The sequence below is a fragment of the Phragmites australis genome, chromosome 2, assembly GCF_958298935.1.
Source record: "Phragmites australis chromosome 2, lpPhrAust1.1, whole genome shotgun sequence".
Classification (NCBI taxonomy): domain Eukaryota; kingdom Viridiplantae; phylum Streptophyta; class Magnoliopsida; order Poales; family Poaceae; genus Phragmites; species Phragmites australis.
In genome coordinates this window covers 48,596,180-48,622,496 of record NC_084922.1, presented here as the reverse complement: position 1 = coordinate 48,622,496, position 26,317 = coordinate 48,596,180, and the positions used below count along the sequence as shown (strand labels likewise).

General features: G+C 40.9%; 1 protein-coding gene across 2 annotated transcripts; it reads left to right on the top strand.

Moving 5' to 3' along the window:
* Positions 1-1,501: 1,501 nt before the first annotated feature.
* LOC133909457 (THO complex subunit 2-like) lies at positions 1,502-25,733 on the top strand. Of its 2 annotated transcripts, none has more exons than XM_062351894.1 (33): positions 1,502-1,840; positions 1,940-2,068; positions 3,138-3,179; positions 3,324-3,383; positions 3,595-3,657; positions 3,939-4,019; positions 7,737-7,811; positions 7,899-7,946; positions 8,037-8,105; positions 8,537-8,670; positions 9,067-9,142; positions 9,722-9,912; positions 10,187-10,267; positions 10,346-10,541; positions 11,001-11,189; positions 11,263-11,343; positions 11,431-11,550; positions 14,150-14,209; positions 14,429-14,556; positions 14,776-14,872; positions 14,952-15,080; positions 15,182-15,285; positions 15,936-16,113; positions 16,284-16,435; positions 17,279-17,885; positions 18,036-18,140; positions 20,058-20,213; positions 20,282-20,359; positions 20,462-20,537; positions 20,618-20,886; positions 21,589-22,638; positions 22,879-23,168; positions 25,136-25,733. In XM_062351894.1, the coding sequence occupies exons 1-33, from the start codon at positions 1,697-1,699 to the stop codon at positions 25,203-25,205; spliced, it is 5,328 nt and encodes a 1,775-aa protein (XP_062207878.1). In that variant the 5' UTR covers positions 1,502-1,696; the 3' UTR covers positions 25,206-25,733. The 2 variants fall into 2 exon arrangements, with proteins under 2 accessions (XP_062207878.1, XP_062207876.1); XM_062351892.1 differs by having other exon boundaries at positions 3,096-3,179.
* Positions 25,734-26,317: the final 584 nt, after the last annotated feature.

Below are 26,317 nucleotides of genomic sequence, written 5' to 3'. Positions count from 1 at the left end.
TTAAGGCAGACTTCAAACTCTAGGATTCATGTGAGCTCCAAAAATTCTTTGAGCTAGAACTCTACCAGACAAGCCCTATATATTAATGCTCCTAGTGAAATTTATAGTTTTATGTGTCTATTTGGAGTAGAATATTCTCAAACCAAAGTAACACCTGTGTTGGCTCCGACGTTTGTCAATAAGCTCTCCTCTCGAGGACCTCCCATTCTCTTCAGACTTTAATTGGTTCTTCCTTGCCATTGCATGATCTTTTAGATCTGTGCCCATCATCTTCATCTTTGCTTTTGGTAATGTTTCGATGAGCTTTAGAGCTAAGGTGGTTCATCAGCCTGTGGAGGTGGAGGTCATAGTTCGTAGTGGGTAGTAAAGGGTTTAGTGCCACCATTGATGGTAAGATTAAAAAGAGAACAACGGATGATCATAGAGTGCTAGAGTGGTGATTCCTAAGTTGCGGGTTAGAAGGCGGTAACATATTTGATTGTTGTGAGCTCGTAAGGTAAGGAAGCACGGTGTCTTAGGGAAAGGGGTCAAGATGTTAATGGTGAATAAAAAGGTGCAAGGCGACAACATCGGGACAAAGGACTAAAAATGGTGGAGGTGAATGGCAACAAGTAGACGGCAATACCGTTTGGGTTGAGAAGGGAATACATGTATATCGAGGGGGGAAAAGGAATTAAAACCCTTTAATCCGAGTCTAATCACCTAGTGGTACAAGCCACACTTATTTTGAGAGGGCTCGAAAGTATTTTAAGTCACAATTAATATTCAAGTTTAGCACCTGTTTTTTATAACGGATTAAAAACGTCTAAAATGTTACTTCCTGCTCTCGTTCCACACAGTTGCCGCATTTTAACTCCGTTTACGTAGTCCTCCTTTTTCATGTGTCCAGCAACGTAAAAGCACCAGCCCAAACAAAAAACAAAGCCCCGTATCGTGTCCCCATTAGGGATAATAATCGGATGTGGCGAGTACATGTATTGCTCATCTATATCTATATTCGTCAGGTTTTACCCGCCCACGGGTATACCTGTGAACGCCTATGGGTGAAAAGCGGGCACCAAATCCGTCACCCGCGTGTATGATTGGATAGGGCGGTGCAGGGAAAGGTGGGCGGGTCGGAGCGATGTAGGATCGAGCGGAGTGTTGCGGGGCTGGTCGGGGGCTCGAGGCGGCACAACGTGGGGCGGAGTGGCGCAGTGCCAGTCCAAGCGACACTGGGATTCGAGATGGTGCAATGCGAGGCGAGGAGGCACGGGGTGACGTGAGACTCGAGAGAGAAGCATTGTGCTGGGAAATGAATTGAGATTTGGAGGATTGGGTTGACCCACCTGTCAGATTTATTTCACAGGTAAACGAGTTTCGTGAATATCGTTATGTCTTATCCATATCTATTTACCCGATAAATAATATTTTTTATCCACAAACATACCTATAGATACTAAATACCATCCATATCTTACCCATTCGAATATTTACTATCCATATCCTTAACTGTACCAGTTTACCCATCAAATTGCCATCCCTGTCTAACACCCCCTCCCCGGCGCCCTGGCCGCCTTCATCGCCGTCTTCCCTTCCCCATCTCCCACCACCGCCTCCTCCTGCTCCTCCCCGTCCGCTGACGTCGCCACCTCCCATGAAACCCTAATCCCCCAAAACCCTGACCCGGACCAGCACCGCCTCCGCCTCCGCCTCCATGTCGCCCCCTCTCCAGGCGCCCGACTACAAGCACATCACCGAGGAGTGCCTCCGCGAATGGAAGGGGCAGTCCGCCGGCGCCTTCCGCCACCCCGATCCGGTTCCCATGGCGCGCTTCCTCTATGAGCTCTGCTGGGCGATCGTAAGCTCCCGACAGTTCGGACTGCCGCGTGATTAGGTTTTGCTCAGCTCGCTGGTTCGGTCGGGCTTCTGTGCTGATTGGGTGTGCTCGGCTGCGCAGGTGCGGGGTGATCTGCCGCCGCAGAAGAGTCGGGTGGCGCTGCAGTCGGTGGTGTTCGTGGAGGAGGCACGACGAGAGGAGGAGCTCGGTTCGGTGCTCGCTGATATCATCGCCCACCTTGGGCAGGATGTGAGTATACGCAACTCGTTTTGCTGCCGTGTGGTGGTTACTGGTTAGCGAGACTGTAATGGTTCTTTGGAGTGCGTTTGATTATTCAAGTTTCTCGGGGCTGTATCCAGTGTTTTGGTGGTACTAGGTGCGTGAGTATTGGACTGAATTGGTCACTTTGTAGTGCGTGTATTACTTGTTGTGCCAGCTGAATCGGCAATTTAGTTGATTTGTTTTGGTAGTTTGATGATGAACAGTCTATCAGTGGGGTTGGATAGGATGCGGTAGCTCTGGACATATTCTAGGTTATCACTTTTACTAGTCTGTCATGTACTCATGTACTAACAGAGTGTTGTTGCGAAAAAAATCAGCTGAAGTTGTAACAAAAACAAATTGAATCAATGCTCTTCGAGGTTAATGCTTCAGTACCACCTTTTGGTAGAATAGAAATGAACCAGATGATTGTCAGACAAACCTATTATGACATGACCTAGTCAGTTTTTTAGTTCGCTTTGTAAACATGAATGTGCCTTCTACTAGCAGTATATAACTTTTCGTTGCAAGCGATCTTTTGTAGACATTGATGAGCTTCTGCGCTAACTGTAGAAAGCTTGTTCAGATAAGGAAGCAGATTAAGGGACAGAAGCTTGTGTCTTTCTTTAGTTTCTGGTTAGGTGTTCAAAAGTCAACACAAGTGGTGCTAGATGTCCTTTTCAGTATGCTTGAGCCGAAATCGAATTATTCTGAACGTCCACCAGTTACCAAAAAAGATAGATTGTCTTGTGGCGTCTCTAAGAAGTTCTGTTTTATGTGATACTTCCAACCAAAAAAGGGACAGTAGAGATGGTATTGTATAAATGCAAATGCTGTAATGCATAGTCTATTGCCATCTTCCCATCTCCAATCATTTCCTTTGGATCTTTTCTTGCCCTTGGTTGCTTTGTTATTTATCCACTGCAATTGGGCTTTGACCTATGTTTTGTTGCTTTTTCCACCAATACGACCTTTCTCACTTGGTAATGTTTGTTCCTGTTGAATCTCTGTTTAGTGGCATTCCTTTAATAGTCAGGCTGACTACTTCAATCTGCAGATTGCAATCTCCGGTGAATATCGCAGCCGTCTTGTCAAAATGGTAATAAAGCTCTCTTAGTTCTGATAACCTAGACACAACTTAAGTAGTGCAAATGAACAATTCATATTTCTAGGTATCTACTTTCCTTTTGCTTAAAAAATGTGGAGCATTCATTAATTTCCATTTGAATACTCTTCCCTGCAGGCTAAGTCTTTTGTGGAGTCTTCAATTATTGCACCTAGGCTTCTGCAAGAGCGGTGCGAAGTGAGTATTGTTATTCCTTGTGCTAGCGCGCCACATCTTTGTTGTCATCATTTTAAGATTAGTGTTCGCATAGACGGTCGTCTAGCATGTCTAGACGATTATACGCTAGTCACGGGGTGACCGTCTGTCTACATCTAGCGTCTAGGTGAACATTGTTTAAGATAAAAGCTGATATATGATTTCTATTTTTCCTCCACTCATGGAATTGAAGGAAGATTTCCTCTGGGAGGCTGAACAGAGTAAGTGGAAAGGCCAGGATTTAAAATCCAAGGAGGTACGCATAATGTGCTAACGTGTCATATTCAATTAATATTGTCAGGATTTCACATCGATATCTTTTAATGTCAATATCTTTTTGTGGGGGCACACATGGATTATAATTTTTTTGAAAACTCATATTACAGTATATCATGATATATTCATGCTCATACTTTCTCCCCCATAACCATGGTTCTTCAGCAATGTACTTTTGCCTCATGTTGTTGGTAATTTATCTATTTATTTTAACATTTACTGTATAGTTGATTGATGCTTCTTTCAAATAATTGGCAATAGGTTAGGGTCAACACACGGCTTCTTTACCAGCAAACTAAATTCAACCTCGTACGGGAGGAAAGCGAGGGCTACGCCAAGTTGGTATGCATATCTACCTGTCCTGATTTTTTATTATTTTGTTTCGTTCTTGTGGTGATTGCAGAATGGCAACATATTTTTTATTCCAAACTTGGGTCATCCCAATCTTCTACTTGTGCTGTTTCGAATCTTCTACAGTGTTTTGCTTGATACACATCTAGTTTCTACACTGGGATTCTTTAGTTGATTAGTTGAATACTTGAATGCCCGTTGTTTCGCGGATTCGAAACATCTCGCTTTCGAATTGTGTGTTTGAAACTGTGTATGTAATATTTGCGGACGTGCCAGTATACAGAGTATACAAGAGATAGGAGACAATGTAATGAAATTGTTAACTTTATTCATTCATATTGAATTTATAAAGTACATATTTCGATTACAAAGTTTTACTCCACAACGCACACGCTATCTGACTATCTGATATGCTGCGATTGCTTTGTCTTGGTTCCCGGGGCTTCGTGAAGCTCTCCGGTTAATTACACCCGTCCTCGGGCTACCTCTGATTAAGCTGCGCTGGCGGTCGTCATATAAAGGTCGTCTCCGAGTCTGCAAGACTGTAATCACACGCAACAAAGACTAAGCAAAGTAAGCGTTAGAAATCAAAAAGCGGTAGAGAACGAGAATAACAGTCTAGGATGAGCTTTTGGACTGTTTATGTATCCCGGGTCATCATCGGCCACGTAGGCCTCAGAATTGTGTATGTTCTACGAAGAGGTGAGCTAGGAGCGCGACACGACACGTAGCTTCTACTGGAAGAAGCAGCATGGCCACCACCAGGAGCTCCGACGCCGTGCTTGACTCACTAACTCCCTCTTCGGGCCTGGGACTTGTCCTCATCGGCCGTCTCCGAAGGCAACAAACAACTGACGCCGCACAGGCAAAGCCACAAAGGCGGGGTGATCACTTGTGGGCCACACAGGCTCCAGCCACATAAGCATGTATTATTCTGTGATCGGTGTTACCTGACAGCCACATAGGCACTATGCCACAAAGGCAAAGCCACAAAGGTGAAATGGAGATCACTTGTGATATCAAGGGCAAGCAACAACAAGCCTCTGCAACATAATGAAATATCATAATATCATGGCCACAACCTCTGCGACATGATAAATAATCAGAACAACATGGCCACTATATAGCAAAATAAAGCCTCTGAGCACAGCATTAGATCACCCACCATATGATAGCATGGATATAGATCACTGGCTATTAACACTGCATAACTATCAGTACCATCAGTAGGGATAACCCAAGAACTGAAGCTTTCATGCCAATCTCATCTCATCTGACAATACAGAGCTACCACTGAACTTCAACAGGAAACAAATAGTATAATTGAGATCAGCAAGAGGGCAGAGTAGGCATCAGAATCAAGCCAAGCTACAGTCACCCTCACAGCATAGCACTACTAGATGATCATTAGCCATAGTGATACGAATGATGGCAACAGGATAGGGTAGGCAGCAGACTAGAACCAAGCCACAACCGCAACTTCTACCATCAGCGGAACAACAGACAGAGGGCTAACAAAAGACATTAGCCACCAATATGAGCATCAACAAGCCATGTTCAAACAACAGTCAAGGAATCACCATTGCCAAAAGCATCACAGGAGAGTAGGATGCTCAGGCAATAGCAAGGCCGGCCTAGCACATAGGCACAACGGTGATCGATGAGCGAGTTATAGTGGCTGGGCCATCAGTGAGGCACAACGGCGCGCATGCGGCACGAGGGCACGCACAGACAGAGAGACAACAAGGCTATCACGACATGCAGCTAGAGCCCGGAATTCACTAGCGCGTGGCCGGAGTACAAGACTTCAACGACGCACGTCTGGACCTGGAGTTTCTTACGGCAACGTAGCCTGAGCTCGAACGTCCACGGCACAAAGGCCGGTCACATAAGGCGAATTATATCGGCAGGGCCTCAGTTTTTTCATCACTGGCCACGGGCACGGCAACATCACAACGAGCACAAAGTGGCACGCACACAGGACAGACGGAGTAATCGGGGCCTCAGTTTTGTCATCACCGGCCCACGGCGAGCACAACGGCACGAAGGCCGGGCCATCACAGAACACCAGAGAGGAGCAGAAGGGGCAAACACGGCCAGGGATCACCTCGAGTTGACGTCATGGCGGCGGCGGAGACGGATTGGCAGCACGTTTCGGTCAACGTTGGGGCAGCAACAAGGGATCGGCCTTTCCTCGTCGGTACGGGGTGGCTAGGCCACGGGCGGCGCAATAGGAGTGACAGCGCACAGCCGGAGCAAGGGCGTCGTCCAACAGCGGCGAAGGGCGATGGCGCAGTGTGGCAAAGCTCATGCGTTTTCTCCAAAACTCCTTTTTTTCCCCTGGGCACCCCCTCCCTGCACCCTATATAGGCACGACGCGGGGCTCCCCCACGAGGAGATAAACTTGAAGCCAACCTCAAATCCGTTAGGACTTCCTGAGTATTACAACCGGACTCCACGAATCCGCGAGGATACCCGATTGGGGAAGAGGAGATTCCGCCCAAATCTGGTAGAGATAGGAGGGGATTCCGTTGGGGATTGGAGATAGAGATGGAGGGGATTCGGTTTGTTGGAGATAAGGAGGAAGGGGAGAGAGGGCACCAGCTCGGGCGGCTCAACCTGGCGGCGGCGCGCGCCAGAGCCAGCACGGGAGCGGCTCAGGGAGAGGAAGAAGGAGGGTGGCCGGTGCCTGGGCCCGAGCGGGAGAGAAGGGAAGGGGGGCTTTGGGCCGGGCCGACCGAGAGAGGAGGAGGGGAAAAGGCTGGCTCGGGCCGCACGGCAAGAGGAGGGGAGGCCGGGCTGGTCCGAAAGGAGAGAGGCCAGCCAGGCCTCTCCTCTTCTCTCTTCTTTTTTTTTTGTGTGTATAAATACGTACACGGGGGATTGCGCACAAACACGGTAAAAATACCGTCGTACACCCGTGCTTTACTATGAATAAAGAAAATCATAACACCGTACCTTGAGTCATATTTGATGGTCTTGGCCACCATTGCGTGCATTGTGCCTCTGGATTTGTTTCATGGTTGGAAGTGCATGCTCAGCTCTTGCACTAGCCTGACTGAACTCTGCTGCAGCATATGTTGCACCTCGAGTGCCGTGACTGGTCTGCATCGTTTCCTTAGCCTGCTGCACACCTGGTAACAATTGACTAATCGAGATGACTGAGGGGATGAGGAGGGGATGTTGAGAAGCCAAGGAAAAGTATATGCGAGAGTAAGGAGTAGTTTGTTAGGATGAGGTCAAAATTTGTCAAAATTCTTTTTTTTGCGCTAGAGTTTCATCAAGAAGACAGAGGGGTGAATGAACCACCACCACCAACTGGAACATTTAAATTAGTTGTAGACAACTGCACTGTTCAAGAGATGTCTGTTAAAGTAATAAGCTGATGTTGATGTTTAATTGATGCTAAGGAGTGGAGTTTAATTGCAAAACAGGGGGAAGCTACAAGTTTGTACTTCCCAAAGCATCTGCTAGAAGCATGTTCGATTCAATCACGTTCAAAAGAATTGGGATGTGTGATTATAATTAGAAATATACTCGCATACTGTATTTATGCATATACATTTGTATAGAAAATTACCTAAATGATTGTACATTGCAATTGTCTGGGATTTTCTGCTAGTTTTACTCTTCACGTAGTTCCTCAAGGTTCTTTCGTGATGCTTATCGAAGTTTAGCGGTTCCTAACCCTACTTATCTGTGTGTCAGGTGACACTCCTTTTTCAAGTTGGCTCAGATCTGGCATGCCAGAATGCTTCTTCAGTTACAATCAGCATTATAAAGGTTGCCATCGGCATTAATTTCTCCTATGCTATATTTTTAGCTTGTAAGCAGTAATGTGTAATAACATTATTGTTCTTTTTGTGACAGTCATTGATTGGTCATTTTGATCTGGATCCAAATCGTGTATTTGATATTGTGAGTCTTCATTTGCTATGCCATTGTTATTAATGTTGGAGAAGTGTGTTGTTGAGGTTGTGCAATTCTGTTGTTCTTTTCTTTCTGCAGGTGTTGGAATGCTTTGAACTCTATCCGGATAGTAACATCTTTTATCAGCTCATACCTCTTTTTCCAAAGGTATTTGTTCCAGTAGAATCAGCAGGCAATATGTTCTAGTCATAATTCATGTAGTATTTTCAGTTTCTCACCACATCTTGCAAGTTTCATGTAGAAGTTTCACCATATCTTACAAGGTTGTTGCCATAATTCGTGTACCCCCTCCAGTCAAAAATACTTGAATTTTTGGACATGACACGGTCTCCAATATGTACTTTTGGCCACTATTTTCTACTAGACTATATTAATAAAATACAATACATTTATGAGATTATTAATGTATTTTTCGAGACAAATCTACAAATACGTTTTTCATGATTCTGAAATAAATATTTTAGAAGTTATTGATAGTCAAAATTTCAAAAGTTCTCCGGATCTTGTCCAAAACATTAAGTATTTGTGACTAGAGGGTATAGTATTTTCTCCATATCTTACAATTTCCTCTATTACAGTCCCATGCTGCCCAAATTTTGGGGTTCAAATTCGAGTACTATCAACGATTGGATGTCAACAGCCCTGTTCCATCTGGGCTTTTCAGAACAGCAGCTTTGTTGGTCAAATCTGGTTTCATTGACCTTGATAACGTGTATGTTTCTTATATTATTTTATGCCAGTGAGTTTGTCTAGATTTGATTTGTGTCAAGATGGTCTACCCAACTCAAAATGTTGTTTTTTCTTTAATCTTTTATCCTTACTGTGGTGAACATTTCTTAGTTATTTCAATTCTCTTATTATTTGAATATTTTCAGTATTATTAGATGTCTTTCAGTTCATTTTCCTCAAGTTGTGCCAAGCATAGATGTTGCTGAACCAAAGGGAACTTGCATGAATAGATTCCACTTACTGTAGTCTAAGTTCTTGTTTGTTTTTTTAGTTTTTATGTTGTAAAACTTGATTTTACTGCCAGAACTATTTATTGGTGAATAGCCTTTTTCAAATGTCTTTCATATGTTTCATGACATATTCATGACTTTTGTTTCAGGTATTCTCACTTGCTTCCAAATGATGACGAGGCATTTGAGCATTTTGACTCTTTCATTGCAAGAAGAATTGATGAGGTTGGTATTCCTTTTCTTTATTACTAGTACCATAATTTATTATTGTTTTATCATCATCTTTTTAGTTGGATCTTGTGGGTTTCATCTCTAGCCTACCCTAAGTTGCTTGGGACAAAGGTTTTGTTGTTGTTGTTATTGGTATTCCTTTTCTTTGTTGAAACTTTGACTGCGACTAGATAAGGAGAGTGACTATGTTGTGTTTGTTACATACATTTTCCCCACCATCCACTAATCATCCTAGAAGGACTGAAAGGGACTGGCAAAAAATGTTGGAGGGAAAAATCGATAACTTTTTTGTAACTAAAAGCTGTATGTACTATAGTCATCCCTTTATGTATTATATACTCCATAATTTTGTTACACATTGCTGACTAAGTACCTTTATAATGTTATGCCCCTTTGCCCTTATAAAGGACAGAAAGAGCATGAGTCCTTTGTTTTTTAACCTGAATAATTTTAATTCCACATGTGAATTTGGTCTTACATTGCTGCTATGGCTATATTGATGTCCCTTAAAGTTTTATAGGACATTATTGAAGCTACGACTTACGAGCTTAGTCCTCTTTTTCTTGACTGCAGGCTAATAAAATTGGCAAAATCAATCTTGCTGCTACTGGAAAGGACCTTATGGATGACGAGAAGCAAGAAATAACTATCGATTTATACACAGCTTTGGAGATGGAAAATGATTTAGTTGGGGAGCGAGCCCCTGAGATGGAAAAGAACCAGAAACTTGGGCTGCTTCTTGGTTTTCTCTCTGTGCACGACTGGTAATGTACATGTGTGCCATCGTTTTTACTTGTTGCATAATCGTACTGTGAAGATATTTAAAACCATTTCTATTGAACCTTCATAGGTTGTAATCACATTTCTGCAGTAAATGCACCAGTAATTTTTTTGGCATCTTTTAAATATTATCGCTTTTTAATTGTACTGTGAAGATATTTAAAAGCATTTTTTTAGCCTACCCCAACTTGCTTGGGAGAAAAGGCTTTGTTGTTGCTGTTTAAATATAACTGATTGGTTTCTGCTGTTCTTTGCCAGGTATCATGCACAACTACTCTTTGAGCGTCTTGCACACCTGAATCCTGTTGAGCATATTGAAATTTGTGATGCATTATTTAGGTTTGTATGTTCCAATGATTTTATTTCTTGGTTTTGTGCAGTATAACATATATTCATATCTATTTTCACTTTATGCAGGATGATTGAAAAGACAATGTCTTCAGTCTATGATATAGTTTGTCAAATGTACTATTACTTCCCTCGTAAGAATGATGCTGAACAGATAGGCACATCTGTCCTGTCACTAAGTTCATTTGATCTACCGAAAGAGTTTTTCCAAATGCTCACTGCTTGTGGACCATACCTTCATCGTGATACTCAATTATTTCAAAAGGTAATTTCAATCTTTCTACTGCTGCTCGCTATCATGCTATACTTGTTGCTGCCATCTGTATATAATTGATGATTTTGTTCGGTGCAGTGATGCTATATATTATTGATTTGTGCAGTTAGAATTCTTACAATAAATGAAACCACACTAGGAACCTTTTCATTGCATCTATGATTGTCACAAGTCATGACTAGAATTTCACTCCATGAGTTGCATTGTTGTAATAAACCAGGAAACCAAAAATGTCACCCTCGGTGCCTAGTTGTAACAAATCAGTAGTCAAGTTTTGCAGCTTACATCACAAAATGTTGTAATTGTGTACTAGAAAGCATTTGAGTAGGGTGTGGTATGAAATATCTTTGCTTGCAAGTTGCAATTTTGCAGTTCCACATGGATATACTAGTTGCAAAAAATTTTGGGCATTGTTTATATAGTGATCCATTCTTCATATTAACTTTTCAGGTTTGCAGAGTATTAAAAGCATACTTCCTCTCATCAAAAGAGTCAATCCGTGCATCAAGCATAGTTTCTCCAGAATCTCGGATTGAAGAAGCACTTGGATCGTGCTTGTTTCCTTCGTTGCAGCTTATACCTGCTAATCCTGCTGTTGATATGGAGATATGGGGGGTTCATTCCCTCCTTCCTTACGAGGTTTGTCATATTGTTTCATTTTTGATTTGCTGCTCTATTCATGTTTTAGCAATTTGGTATCTTCCATGTCCAGGCCCGCTATCGTCTATATGGTGAATGGGAGAAGGAGACTGAACAAAACCCAATTATCCTTGCTGCAAGGCAAACTGCAAAGGTCACCTTTTTATTCTAGATAAGGTTTTTCTAATCTACCATTTCATGTCAAGTTTTAAATTCACGCACATCCGTATTTTTAAATCAGCTGGACACCAGAAGGCTTTTAAAACGTTTGGCTAAGGAAAACCTGAAGCCGCTTGGCCGCATGGTGGCTAAACTTGCTCATGCAAATCCTATGACTGTGCTTCGGACAATTGTCCAACAGGTATGTGGAACTAAGTTGTGTGCATGTAATCACTTATTGGGGGTAAACTTATTCAATTTCAGAAGTATCATACACTGCAAGTATATCCAAACGGTTAGGAATAGCAACTTGTATTCAATAGTAGCCTATGGGGGCAATATATAGTGTACATGAGGGAGTACAGGATAAGGATTCTAGTAACCTATACGTCAGGAATAAGGGCTTTCCTAACACCCTCCCTCAAATGCAAGACGTATGCAATAACATTGCATTTGAAAGAGATGACACTAAGTAATAAACTTACGCTAATACATAAAAAAGTTGTCTCTTCAAAGCCGTCATAAAGTGGAGCCTTGGTAATCCTGTCGAATCAAAGCCGAAGAAGTGCAAAGCGGAGTACAGGAGTAGAGTCGTGATGATAACAACCAAAGAATGCCCTTGGTCAAAAATCGCAACAAAGAGACGCCGAGCAGCAAGACGACAAAAGAAAATTGTCACTAGAGCTACGAAAAGACCAAGATGACACAATAGTGCCCTAGATCTAGATGATGCGTAGCAAGACAACAAACAAAGTTGTCGCTAAAGCTACAGAAAGATCTATACTGATGCATCAACAACGACTGGAAAGAAATCGACTAATGGACGAAGAAATATGTGGACTCACACATCGTAGACGAAAAGACCAAGATTACCATAATACCCTTGACTATTATACCCTTAGCACCCCCTCAAATCAAGTTACTGCAAGTTGATGGGCTAAGGGCCGTGAGTCCACCAGTGTTGATCAAAGGCAGGGCCTTCTTTACCACCTCCTGGTGACAGAGTTGGTCGAGAAGATCAATTGAACCACCAAAAGAGTCCACAATGCTTATCAAGAACGCTTCAACCTTCTCCATCACCATAGTCTTCAGATTGCAGTAGATTACACAACATTGGGATGGAGTCAATTACAAACTGGGAGCAATCTGTAGGGACCTTCCTGCAGACATTTGTGATAGCTGACATTGCAACCCTTTGAATACTACCAGAGAAGAAGTCAATGTATGCCAGCACAACGGTGATCATGCGGGAGCAGAGCACGGGGAGAAGGCCATGGCAGACGATGGCGTCAGCGACACGCGGCATGATGTTGCACAGGTATGTGATGGTGCGCACAGAGAGCAGCATCATGTCAGGGTTAGCCCCCACGCCATCGCTGTCGTTGGCAAGCTGCACCAGCGCCCGCGCGGCCGCCTCTATGGGGAAGTAACCCCTGACGTTCGCCGCGCAAAACGAGAGTGCCTCGCAGAGCTCTATCAGCGCTGCCACCAGGTCACGTGTCGAGTCGGTCGGGCGGGATCCGGTTGAGAAGGCAGTCGACGGATCGGGACTCGGCGAAGGAGGCGCGTCGGGCGTCGTACAACGCATAAGATGGCGAAGCTCGGGTGTGCGGACGAGCGTGTCACTATACCGACCGAGCGTCAGAGCCCAAATTGGCCGACAAAGAGAGAGAGAGAGCCGATAGGAGGAAGATGGCTGGTGGGTGGAATAGATCTGGATTTGGTCGAGTTGCAGCTTCCATGAAAAAAATCCTAGCTCTGATACCATATTAGAAATAACAACTTGTATTCAATTATAGCCTCTGGTGGCAATATATAGATTACATGAGAGAGTACAGGATAAAGAATCCAGTAACCTATAGGTAAGTGATAATGACTATATTCCTAACACAAACATTATATTTCCTTAGGAAATCTATGCTATTGTACCTCTTTCCCAGCAACTACTGCTATTTTTGCAAATGGCGTTTTTTTTTTTCAAACTAATGCCTGCTACCAGCTCCATCCACTCCATAGTTGGGCTTTTTCTGACACCAACCTGACTATAATCCACCATGGGTTCTTTCAGCCTACTTGCTGTTGCTTAATGAATGCAAGCCCCTGCTGCCTCTGCTAGTTCGACACTGGCAAATATCATCTCAATGTGCATTAGATCTGCCAATGGCCATGATGTGCTTTCCTGATGCTGACCTCGCTTGATATGCTGTAGCGGTATATCTTTGAATTGCTACCATGCACCATTTAATATACACCCTCCAATGGTGCTCTGCCATAACTACATCCTCCCATATGATGCTTTATAATTAGTTACAGTAAGCTGCATCGTACTGCACTGCCTAGGGTGGAACTTATATGGGAGATTAGTCAAATCTTGTAGGACGTAGAATCATGTTTATCTCATTAATGTCAAGTCATCTCCAGGTCTATTGTTGTATTGTTGAACATCAGTTCAATTGACAACGGGATAACTAATGTACAGAAGAAATAGACCCAACTAATAAGGAAACTAACTACTATTATCTCTAATTTTTAACTAACCTTTGCACTGTGGGCACCAAAATCTATCATTGTTGGCTGCGTTGATGCTGGGAGAATTGTAATGCAAGGACACAAAATTCGTTCCGAGGGTTTCTATGTTGTAATGATATATTTTCTAGTGTTGAATTTAACTGTTATCTTTGCAATTTAGTGATCCTGGAATATAATTTATAAGCACCTGTTGAGTTGTTTGACTATGTTATGTCAATAATTCTTCTATGTGCTTTACCGATATATTTACATTTGCATGTCACAATTTGCAGGTTGAAGCATACAGGGATATGATTACGCCAGTTGTGGATGCTTTTAAGTACTTGACTCAGGTATTAGCCGTGATTTTGATATAGGTTTTATTCATATGTTTACACTTGCTATAGCCTTGTTTGTTATTGTTTTGTTTACAGCATTGTTTAATTGTATTCATGCATGATTCATGAATGTACTAGTACTGTTTTATTGTATCGCCTGCAATTATTTCGCACATGCCTTTGGATTGTTATCTGCTATATTCACAACATTGTTTAATTGTACTTCGTTTACAGCTGGAGTATGACATCTTGCAATATATTGTAATTGAACGCTTGGCTCAAGGTGGTCGTGAAAAACTTAAAGATGATGGTCTGAATCTGTCTGATTGGCTTCAATCTCTTGCATCCTTTTGGGGCCACCTGTATGTACTTTTGACTCCCAAGCTGTTATTACATTTTGGTGTTTTGTACATGTGATGTTGCTTTGGCACACTTGATTACCCTTTGCTAATCTCTGTACATTCATGGGTCCGCCTATTCAGTTTTGGATTATAATTGTTGTGATCCTATTTCTGCAGCCATCATTAATGATAAAGTTTGTCCTGCTACTTACCTTGTTTTGGCCTGATTCATTCTTACAGGTGCAAGAAGCATAATGCTGTGGAACTGAAAAGCCTTCTCCAGTACCTTGTTAATCAACTAAAGAAGGGCGTGGGCATCGAGCTTGTTGTCTTGGAGGTCTGTTGGCTGCTTTTTCGAAGCTTCTTGCTGCCTTGGAATTGTATGAGTCTGAAGCCTAACATGATTAGTCACGCAGGAGCTCATTCAGCAAATGGCAAATGTGCAGTACACCGAGAACGTGACCGAGGAACAGGTTGATGCTATGGCAGGAAGTGAGACTTTGAGGCAGCAAGCTTCACTATTTGGGGCAACTAGGAACTATAAGGTTGTGAGGCACAAGCTTCTATCTCAGTACATAAGCTTCTATCTCAGTAGCGTATTAAGGTCAAACTATTTTTTTTTTTTTACCAAAAACTTCTTTTGCAGGTGCTGAGTAAGTCTACAAACAGGTTGAGGGATTCATTGCTTCCAAAAGAAGAACCTAAACTTGCAGTTCCTATGCTACTGCTTATTGCTCAGCATCGATCCAAGTAAGATTTTTATTTTTGAAACTTTTGATGGCAACATCTACAATTTTCTGCTGTAGTCTCTCTCCACACTCATGCTTTGTTGGCCTGGGCTCATATTGTTTTAGTTTCCCTTCTAGTTTCTTGATGAAGTGTCTTTAGTTCTAGTGTTCAACACGATAACTGCTAGAGTACACATTAGCATGTATTAGGTTGTATCAGCCAATACCAGGAGGGTGGTGTCTCTCCCCATTAAAAGGTATAGTTGATGATAATTTTAGAATCTTTTCTATGAGTTGATGCTGAGGAGTTAATTATGATCTTGTTTGATGGAACCAGTGTCAGACATCTTGGTGTTTGTTTCATGACCTGTTTGTTTTAAACCATACAAAAGGAGATGCAGAAAATGGAAAATATGGAGTAAATACTAATGGAAATATTCACACCAAGGAAAATAGTGAGAGGACCAACCATCGGATGGCACGCTATAATATGATTTGGCAAATGTGGTGTTAGATTTTCCACAACTGCTTACAGAACAGCACAGCAACCACAAATAGTCCCTTAGTCTGGACTGCAGCCCCCTGATAGGAAATTCATGTGTTTGCTATAGATCCTGTCATATTCAATTTTTGCACCACTCTTGATTCTTGATAATGACATTTTTTCCTCAGGATCATAATAAATGCGGATGCCACATATATCAAAATGGTCAGTGAGCAGTTTGATAGATGCCATGGAATACTTCTTCAATATGTTGAGTTTCTTTCAAGTGCCATAACTCCAACCACCTATGCACAACTTATACCTCCTTTGCAAGATCTGGTTCACAAATACCACATTGAGCCAGAGGTAATACATTTGGGCTCCTATATGATCTGCTCCCTTGCTCGCTGTAATTTTTTTGTGTGTTTTGGTCCGCGGGGTGTGTGTGTGTGTGTGGGGAGGGGGGGGGGAGGGGACTTGTTTCATTAATGGGCTTCAACTTGAGTAAACATGGTGGAACTTTACTTTAAATCCAGGTTGCTTTCCTTATATACCGCCCAGTGATGAGGCTTTTTAAAAACAATAATGGAGGTGACACTTTTTGGCCTCTTGATGATAACGAGGAAGGAGAATCTATATCATCTGATGATCTTATCTTGCATCTTGACTCGTCTCAGGAACCAATCATGTAAGTCTTCCATGATCAATATGATCACTTGTGACAATTGTGCATGTTTCTCATGTCATTTTATTTGGTTTGGTAGAGATAATATGGTTACACTATAATTGCAATCCCTGAACACCCTGTAACCTGGATTAAATTTTACCTTTATTTTAGTAACTTGAGCCATTTGAAATCTGTACTTGTAAGATTCATATTTTATTTCTGCATTTCGAGTATCTATTCAGTAGCATGGATTATCAGTGTATCACACCCTGAGTTATTTCATTTTCACCTTTTGCCTGTTTTGCTATTACTACCACCATTTTCCAATATTTTCTCTTTAAAGCTATGGTGGAATTGCCATCTCTCATTTATGCAATCTTGAGGTATAAAGCTAACTAACTGTTCATTCACCACCATTCCTTATTTATGACCTTGAAAACCCTCAAACTTCGGATATGCTTGCTTACATGTGATGTTCAGTCAAGACATTGGTGATTTTCCTCGGCAGAAGTACGAATATAGAAATGAAATAACAAAGAAAGGAAAGTTTTGAGTGAACTATGCTTGCTCCAGACCGTCAAAGCACAATTACAAGAAATTTGTCCCTCCTATTTTCCCCTCCAAAAATTCATGGGAGGATCTTTTCATCCCTGTTAGGTAGTGGGAACTAGCAACTCTACCTTGAAGGTTGAACTAGGAGTTAATTTATGCAGAAATCCATGAATCTATTTTTCAATCCTCGTTGAGGTTAACATTGGTTCAAATTTTTTTCTATTTTTAACTAAGAATGACAATTTTTTTGACATATTCCATGGTCTTTTAAGTTCTTCATTCACATGTTCTCTGTATTCTGTCTTGCTACAGGTGGTCAGATCTTCTGAACACAGTCCGGTCAATTTTGCCAACAAAAGCTTGGAATAGTCTTTCACCAGATTTATATGCTACTTTCTGGGGCTTAACGCTCTATGATCTTCACTTCCCAAAAGATCGTTATGATACAGAAATCAAGAAGCTGCATGAGAATCTCAAACAATTGGAGGACAACTCAGATAACTCTAGCATTGCAATTTCACGACGTAAGAAGGACAAGGAGAGAATCCAAGATTTACTTGACAAATTGAACAGTGAATCACAGAAGCACGAACAACATGTTGCATCTGTGGTCCAAAGGCTAGCTCGTGAAAAGGATAAGTGGTTGAGTTCCAGTCCAGATGCACTGAAGATCAACATGGAGTTCCTACAGCGTTGCATATACCCACGTTGTGTTTTCAGTATGCAGGATGCTGTATATTGTGCTACATTTGTCCAAACACTGCATTCACTTGGGACTCCATTCTTTAACACAGTCAATCATATTGATTGTCTTGTTTGTAAGACCCTACAACCAATGATATACTGTTGCACAGAATTTGAAGCTGGCAGGCTTGGAAGGTTTCTTCATGATACATTGAAGATGGCCTACTATTGGAAGGTATTTTTTCCCCTTAAGGTTTACAACAAATTCTTCATTGTTGTATTCATGGTAACAAACGGGAGTAGCACATGTTATTGGACAGCTTGCCTCTCGGTTATTGTGTCTTTCTAATGTTTCTTAATTAATTTTACCTCCAACACTTCGCAGAGTGATGAATCTGTGTATGAGCGTGAATGTGGAAACAAACCAGGTTTTGCAGTGTACTTCAGATTCCCAAACAGCCAGCGCGTATCTTATAGCCAGTTTATTCGAGTATGTTTTATCCCCTTGAAGTTATATGTACTGTTGCATGATTTTTTTCCCGGTATGTTTTGTCGTTTCTCTTGTTTAATAAATTAAATAAAGATCACGATAGACCTTCAATCGCAAAAATTTAGAAGATTTTAAGTCAGTCTGTATACTTGTAGAGATGGCTTTATGGTAGAATACTGGTATGGATACGCCGATACGGTAATAATGACAGTTTCCAATAATTCTCAGCGTGGTATCTTGGTTACATAACACTTTTAATAAAATAGAGTCCAACTTGCGATCTTTTTTGGGTGCTAACCTTATATATTCAATTTGATCTGTTAGACGAGGTTTTAATTCACCAGATTTAGAAAGATCAGAGGGGACACAGATTCATAATTTTGCAAAGACCCCTTAAAATTTTTGGAACCTAACTATGTTTGAGGGGTCCGGCCTCCACAAGTCCACCTGAATTTGGTGCATCAAACCCTTATCCAAGGGCTCATGTGGGGTGCTGTTGTGCTAACACTAATCCATGTGTTTATAGAGGACTTACCTATTGTCATATATTCAAAATATAATATTCTAATTTGCAATGCAAAAGATTGGCAAAGCTCCAGAATTGAAGGAAAGCAAAGTTATTCTGTTATCTATGAAAAGTGCCTTTGGCACTTAGTTATTTATTACTTGTACCGTTGTCATCAAAATGAGAAGCAACCAGATCCTAAATGCACTGTAATTGGACTGTTTTTTCTCTCTTAATATAATGATACACAGTTCTTCTGCATGTTCTAGAAAAAAAGATCCTTAATGTGCTGTCTCATGTTCAAGATAGGTTGGATTACATAGTAGAGTTTGAATGTGTGGGGGTAGGTAATAGAAGTGTAGTGGCGTACTATAGCTTCCACAAAATGTTAAAAGTTGAAAATGATAGAGGAAGATAACATCATAATCAGGTAAATGTAAATCCCGCCATTTATTTATATTGATGAGTATCTTCCACTTTTTTAAAGGAATTTCTGTTGTATCTTCAATCCATGATATAAATTCAATGTTGTTTTATATTACTCAGTATGTTTTGGTAGCTGCTATTTTCGCTATATATTTGGTCATGTTGACGTCCACTTTTTCTTGGAGAAATTTCCTTATTTGCCATTGGAAGATAAGGTAATTCTCTATTTATCATCCCACGAAATAAACTTCCTTATTTGCCACTGCTTCTAATTTTATGGGTAAAATGGACGACAGTGGCGAGGAAGGAATGAAAATTAAAAGCAATGACAAATAAGAAAGTTTATTTCGTGGGATGGCAAATATAGAATTATCTTATCTTCCGATAGCAAATAAGGATTTCTCCTTTTTTTTATTGGAACTCTTGTTGTATCTTCATTTATTGCTATTCAATGTACTTTGAAATACCGATTAGTATGCTTTGATACCTGCTTGTTAGGGTAAACACCGCCTGAAGTATAGCCGGGCGGCATTGGTTGCTAGGGAGGACTAGGGAGGAGATATTAGACTATAGGGAAGAAATAGGAGAAGTGATTGGGAAATAGATTGATTTCTCTTGCTTGATCCCTCCCTTAATCACGGCTGGCGTCGTGTATATATAGCTGGCCAGGGGATGACCCAACTGGCCTACAAAGTCCTAATTCAAATCCAACTATAATTTATCTCTAATCTTATCTCTTAACTTTTATTTGATTTAAACTAACAGATCTCTAATCTTATCTCTAACTGAATCTGATTCAAACTAACAAACCAATCTAACTAATCGTATCTCTAACCAATCTGATCTCGTGCTATAATACCGCGGTTATCTATATATTCCTGCACATAACACTGCTGTTCTCTATATATTGTCATGTTGACCTGAAAAATCAGGAAATATGGCTTTTCAACATTTTTATTTTTTTCAACTATTTGTATTTTTGAAAGGTTCATTGGAAGTGGAGTTCAAGAATCACCAAGGCACTTAACCAATGCATGGAATCAAAAGAATACATGGAAATCCGAAATGCCCTTATTGTGCTAACAAAGATATCTACTGTATTTCCTGTTATTCGTAAAAGCGGTGTCAATCTCGAGAAACGGGTGAGTCCATTACCAGTCATTATTCATGTTATGCTGTTGGTCTATTTCTCATCAACCTTTTTGACCAGGTGGCTAAACTAAAGGGGGATGAGGGAGATCTTAAAGTTCTTGCTACTGGTGTAGCTGCTGCTTTAGCTGCTCGCAAGGTAAGTCCTACACTGTTCCTAATTGGTATCTCCCCCTCCTGTCCAGTAGGTGACTTCTATTTGTATACAACATGTTCAAGTCCAATGCTCTCTATTCTGCAGAGTTCTTGGCTATCTGAAGAAGAGTTTGGCATGGGCCACCTTGATCTGAAGCCAGCAACAGCAAGATCTGTGCCTGGTAAATAGAAACTGCAAAAGGTGTTTTTGTTTAACCTTTGTGATTAGCTTGGGCATTTCTAATCTTTGGATGTCCTACAGGAAATCAGTCAGCAGATCCCTCACTGGCAAAAGATCGGAATGTTCGTGCAAAGTCTACGGAGAGAAGGCATGAAAAGTCAGAAGGTGCTACAAAGCCTGATGTTCAACAAAAGAAGAGCACTGTGTCTGCAAATGGATCTGATAGTCAAATACCATCTTCCTCTGCACAAGGAAAATCTTCAGGGGCTGTACGTGTAGCGGATGAACCTCCAAAACCTTTGTCTGATGAGGGGGTTAAGGTTTCTACGAAGCCTACTTCAGAATCTGAGGTATCTCCCAGTTTTGCATGTGGATAATTTATATTTTGTTAATTAGTATGGTCATCATACTTCACTCGAATTAGATCGAGAAGGAAAACACTAGAGTACTTAGCAAACACTTTGTCACCAAGTACAAGTTGGTTCTACTTAGACTATGTATCTGTATCATTATGTAGCATTGGTCAATCTATATCATTACATAAACTAGTGCTGAGAGTTTTAAAAGGTTGACCGCACAAATCCCATTGCAACCTATATTTAGTGACAGTAGTAATTTCTTCTCACTCCATTTTTATTGTCACAGATTCTAAATATCGGTTGTTGAAGCTAATTTGTTAGTGCCTGATCCATATCCTTTATAAAATTTCCATGAAACACGTCCCAAGTCTTTAGCGCTGTTTAGATTTTGTCATTTGTATTGAATAGTTGATAACAGTAATTGCTCAGCTAACTAAATATGTATCGCATGGAAAAGTTTTAGGTTCTCGTATAGTTTTAGGCAACGCCTGAAATAAGGTAAGGAGTGGGGAGGGGAGGTAGCTTCACAACTCATTACATTTGATTATTGACTTCCTCATTGGCATATCTTGTCCCGAAAATTGAGTATTTCATATTCATCATTAATCATTATGTGTGGATGTGTATCAGTGAGCAATGGTGTATTGGACATGAGTTATTGCAATTTATTTCAATTGTTCTTTTATACAACAGACAAGGGCTCCACAAAAGCGTGCTGCACACAATGCTGGGAAGGTATTGAAGCATGATGTGGCAAAGGAAGATTTAAAAGCTGGAAAATCTACGAGCCGGAATGTAAATCAACAAGCGTCTGTTGTTCTTGATGATAGAGAAGTATTATCTCAGGCAGCTGATGTTGTCCAGGATACAAATTCCACTAGTAGCAATGGTAACTTGCATCCAGTGCCACGAAAGGTTTCAGCATCCTCCCAAAGAACAACAATGTTGGTTACACATAATGGAGCAGCTAATCCCACTGGTGAGTCAACTGATCTGACTGACTCTACTGTGAGACAGCAAAAAAGATCTGCTCCGGCTGAGGAGCAAGATAGATCAAGTAAACGGAGGAAAGGAGAAAATGAACCTCGAGACAGTGACTTGAGTGAACACCATATAGACAAGGAATTTATTTTTGACTCACACGCAATAGATAAATTTCGTTCAGTGGAGCATGAGAAGAGTGCAACTGAGGAACAAAACTTAAGTAGGGCAGAAAAAATAAAAGAGAAATTTGATGATAAATATGACAGAGATCCTAGAGAAAAATTAGATCGACCTGAAAGGCGTCGTGGGGAAGATGCTATTGAAAGATCAACAGATAGATTATCAGAGAGGAGAGAACGCTCTATTGAAAGGATGCAAGAGAGATTTACAGATAAAGCCCCTGAAAAAGGAAGAGAGGATAGAAATAAGGATGAGAGGAATAGAGTTAAATATGCTGAACCTTCAGTCGACCGGACACATTCTTCTGATGAGCGGTTCCGAGGGCAAAGTTTGCCACCACCTCCACCTCTTCCCACAAGCTTTGTACCCCAATCAGTTGGTGCTAACCAAAGAGAAGAAGATACTGACCGAAGGGGTGGGAGCACCAGACATATTCATAGGTCATCTCCCAGGCGTGATGAGAAAGAAAGGAGGCAGTCGGAGGAGAATGCTTCGTCGTTTCAGGATGATGGGAAGCACAGAAGAGAGGTAGATCTTCGTGATAGAAAGCGTGAAGAGAGAGATATTTTATCAAACAAGGTAAAAGGTGTCTTTACTGGTTTACTCCCATCTGGTGTGTGACTACTGTGTGTTCTTTTCGGTTGTATTGGTACAGTTTAATGTCTGTTTTGTGCTCGGTTATTGTTAGCTGCCATTTGACAGCTGAATAAGTCTAATGCTATAATTTCACATATGTGCAATGATATTTTTGCGAGTTTGCTGTGTGTATAACTTGAAGAACCACACGTTTGACTTATTAGTCCTTCGTTGATTGTATAGGTAGATGACAGGGATATGGAAAAAGGGACTACTATGAAGGAAGATAGCGACCCTAGTAATCCTTCCAAACGGAGAAAAATTAAGAGAGACCAGTCTTCTTTAGAAGCTGGTGAGTACGCACCTTCTGCTCCACAGCCTCCCACCCATGGAGGTAGCTCGCAATCATTCGATGTACGAGAACGAGAAAGAAAAGGTGTAATTTCACAGCAGCGTACCTCGCATTCTGATGACCTTCCTAGGATGCATGGCAAGGATACGACAAGCAAGCCAAGTCGTCGAGAGGCTGACCAGTGAGTTCTAAGAAGAATAATTTCTTGTTGAAATATGCATCGCAATTTGCAACAAATTTTTTCCTTGCAGTTTTCACTGTGCTTTCCATTGTTTTAATTGTCATGTTATAATAATACACTTCTAATTTCTAGGCTTGTTGGACTCTGTTGACAGAATCAAGCCATAATGTCTTAGCTTTTACGACATTTTCACAGGAGTACCTATATTCTACACAAGCTACAACGCTTTATGTAAATCTAGGACATTATTTTCCTTTTCTGGATAAGACTATCTAAGAATAACGAAACGTTTGAACTTTTACAGAAATTAACTACAATACTCCCTTCAGTCATTAAACAAGTGGCACTTTGTGCTTCATGGAATCATACTATCCTTTGAACGTCAATATCTTTTTGTGTATTGAAATTGAACATTTGGAACTGATATGGATAAATCCGTCTTGAAAAGTAGGTTCGTATTATTTCAATTTTGATGTATTCTACAAATATATTATGATTGTAGTAGTCAAAGTTACATTTTGGGGATCATATCAATGTCCAAAACGACACTTTTGTGCTAGTGAGAGTACACTTTAGGAATTATTTGGGTGCCATGCTTTCTAAAAAACATGATCATGCAAGAGTGATTTTGTTTGCTATTCGCAGTTGAAACTTGTTTTTTTTTTTGTCTAACTAATATGGGGATAAGCAAATTTCATTTGCTCGAAGCTGAAAATCCGAAGAAGGAATGAAATATCCTCAAAGAACTATCTACGGATAGAAGCGCGTGGAAGTTAACAATCCCCGTGCCAGAACCATAACTTATGCATAAATCTCCTTGTACCGTCAGTGCTTTTATTTTTTACTATTACTATAACCTTTATTATTATTATTATTGTTTTCTCATCATCTTTTTAGTTGGATCTTATGGGTTTCATCTCTAGCTTGCCCCAACTTGTTTGGGACAAAAGGCTTTGTTGTTGTTGTTGAAGCTGAAAACCCGTGTTATGGGAAAAAACAATCATTTCAAGTTTTTGAGAAAGTGCGTGTAGCTAAATCATGGCTCGTCTAGATTTTCTCGCGCCATAAACATGTCAGCTATGTGACCCTTTTGCACTCTAGTCAAAGTCTCAGACTTGCCTTATACTTGATGTCAAACAATGCTTCACCCAGAATCTTCCATATACAGCACATGTGTGTGCCCCCATCGTCTGTCAAACAAACTAGATATATTCTGGATCTTCTGGAATTACATGTCAATGCATCTGATCTAATGACAACCTAGCTACCATTACTTCTCAAAGAACGCATAGCATGCCAATAAGTTCCCATGGTAGAAGATGGAAATAAAACCTGTTGGCTGCAAATGCCTCCTTGATCTTAAACTTCCGACTCAAATGGTACATTTTAGCCAAATATTGTTTGGGTAGAACTTGTTAACAGATCATTAAATCCAAGCAGTAACATATACGAAAATTGCCATATGCCATCGACCATGAAAATGACAAGTGGGGCCACGTCTAGTGATCCTGCATGCTTTTGACACACTCGGTGATGTATTTGGCAAACCCTGACATTGTCGGTATGAAAGCAAATTTCCCTGCAACAGCTTGTTTTTCTTATTAGTTAATTTTCCCTGAAATTGCTGTGATCCTTTTAACAAAAGAAAAATGACGACCGTCATCCTGGTTTATATGTTTGAATTTTTCATAATAAATTGGTAATATCTATGCAAATGAAAAGGAAATATCACAATAGATCAGTTAGCCACATATATTAATCCTGGATACCTCCAGTCATAAAAGAATAAATTTTGCAGCATTTTATTATTGCCGTACAATCTTCTTTCAATTTTTTGTACAGCATTTACTGTAATGTTTTTTTTGCGAGTAGCATTGACGGTAATGTAATATCTTCTGCCTGACCATTTAATATTTTGCAATGATCAATTTCTTTTCTTGAAGGATCCTAACTTGGTTAAACTGCAGAATGCATGAGAGAGAATGGGAAGAGGAAAAGCGATCAAGAACTGAATCAAAAAGGAAGCATCGGAAATAGTTGATCAGTGCTAACATGGATTCAGTTGAACTTCATAAAAGTCTCCCAAACACAGGAGTGGATGCATGATCGAGAGCTTCAAGTTTACGTTTTCCTGTAGTGAGAAAACATATTTCAACATATTGCAGACCATTCATGGTGTACCGCTGGTGCTGGTGAGGAAGATGTGAAGCTTAAAGCGACCTTAAAGCATGTCTGCCCAGTACCGGAAATAGAGCTGCCAATGCGTATTTAACATCTGGAGATGGGCCATGTTTAACTTCATACATTTCGTACTGTAAACAATGTGGAACGTGGAGAAAATACATATGGGTGGCATACACTGATTTGTAGTTTTGTACTGAACATGGATGAGTGGATCACCCTCCGGCTATTTTGTATTTTATTACTAACTGCCATCATGTTTATTGTACGAAGCATTTGGATCGCCATTTTTTACACTATCTAGGAATAATGTAGGGGGAAGCATGATTGAAACGTACATATTGTGGTCTGAATGTTTTCTTAGCTATTTTCTGTTCGGGTTCACTGAAGTTTGCACTGAATTAATCGCGATTCATGCTTTGCATAGAGCTGTTGTGTTCTTCTGGCTGTTGGCGATGTCGTTACTTACCTGTAGTGTGATATTTGCCAACATGTTCGGAAGTATGAGGGGGGAAGATGTACTCCACTTTTGCTCTTCCTGTGCTTTGCTTAGGCCCTGTTTCGAGTGCAGAAATTTCATACGAATTTTGTAAGAATTCTACAGGGAACAGTTAAATTTATGTAGGAATCAGGGAAACATTCTTGTGTTCCTAATGGACCTTAATGATTAGCATGGTGAATGGTGACACGCTTGCCGGCGCTAGTGTGTCAGGCAGTGCTAGAATCCGGGAAGAATTATGACCTGGCCTGGCAAGTAATCGGGCGGGTACAGATATGCTAATCTCTCAAAATTCTTCTAAATTATCCACCCTATGACAGAGAGAAATGTGTATCAGCTAGATCAATCAGAGTAGGCAAATGGCTCAAGATCAACGATGATTCGTCGCAGGGATAGCTCGGTCAGGGACTACTACGAACTTCACGGGAGGTAGACAACATTAAACGGCACCTGGCTGGCAGTCCGGGCG

Excerpts from the sequence above, each read along its gene's own strand:
- LOC133909457 (XM_062351892.1), top strand. The coding sequence starts at position 1,697 with ATGTCGCCCCCTCTCCAGGCGCCCGACTACAAGCACATCACCGAGGAG. Across the intron at positions 10,268-10,345 it reads ATTTGTGATGCATTATTTAG|GATGATTGAAAAGACAATGT; the intron begins GTTTGTATGTTC and ends CACTTTATGCAG. Across the intron at positions 22,639-22,878 it reads GAGATATTTTATCAAACAAG|GTAGATGACAGGGATATGGA; the intron begins GTAAAAGGTGTC and ends TTGATTGTATAG.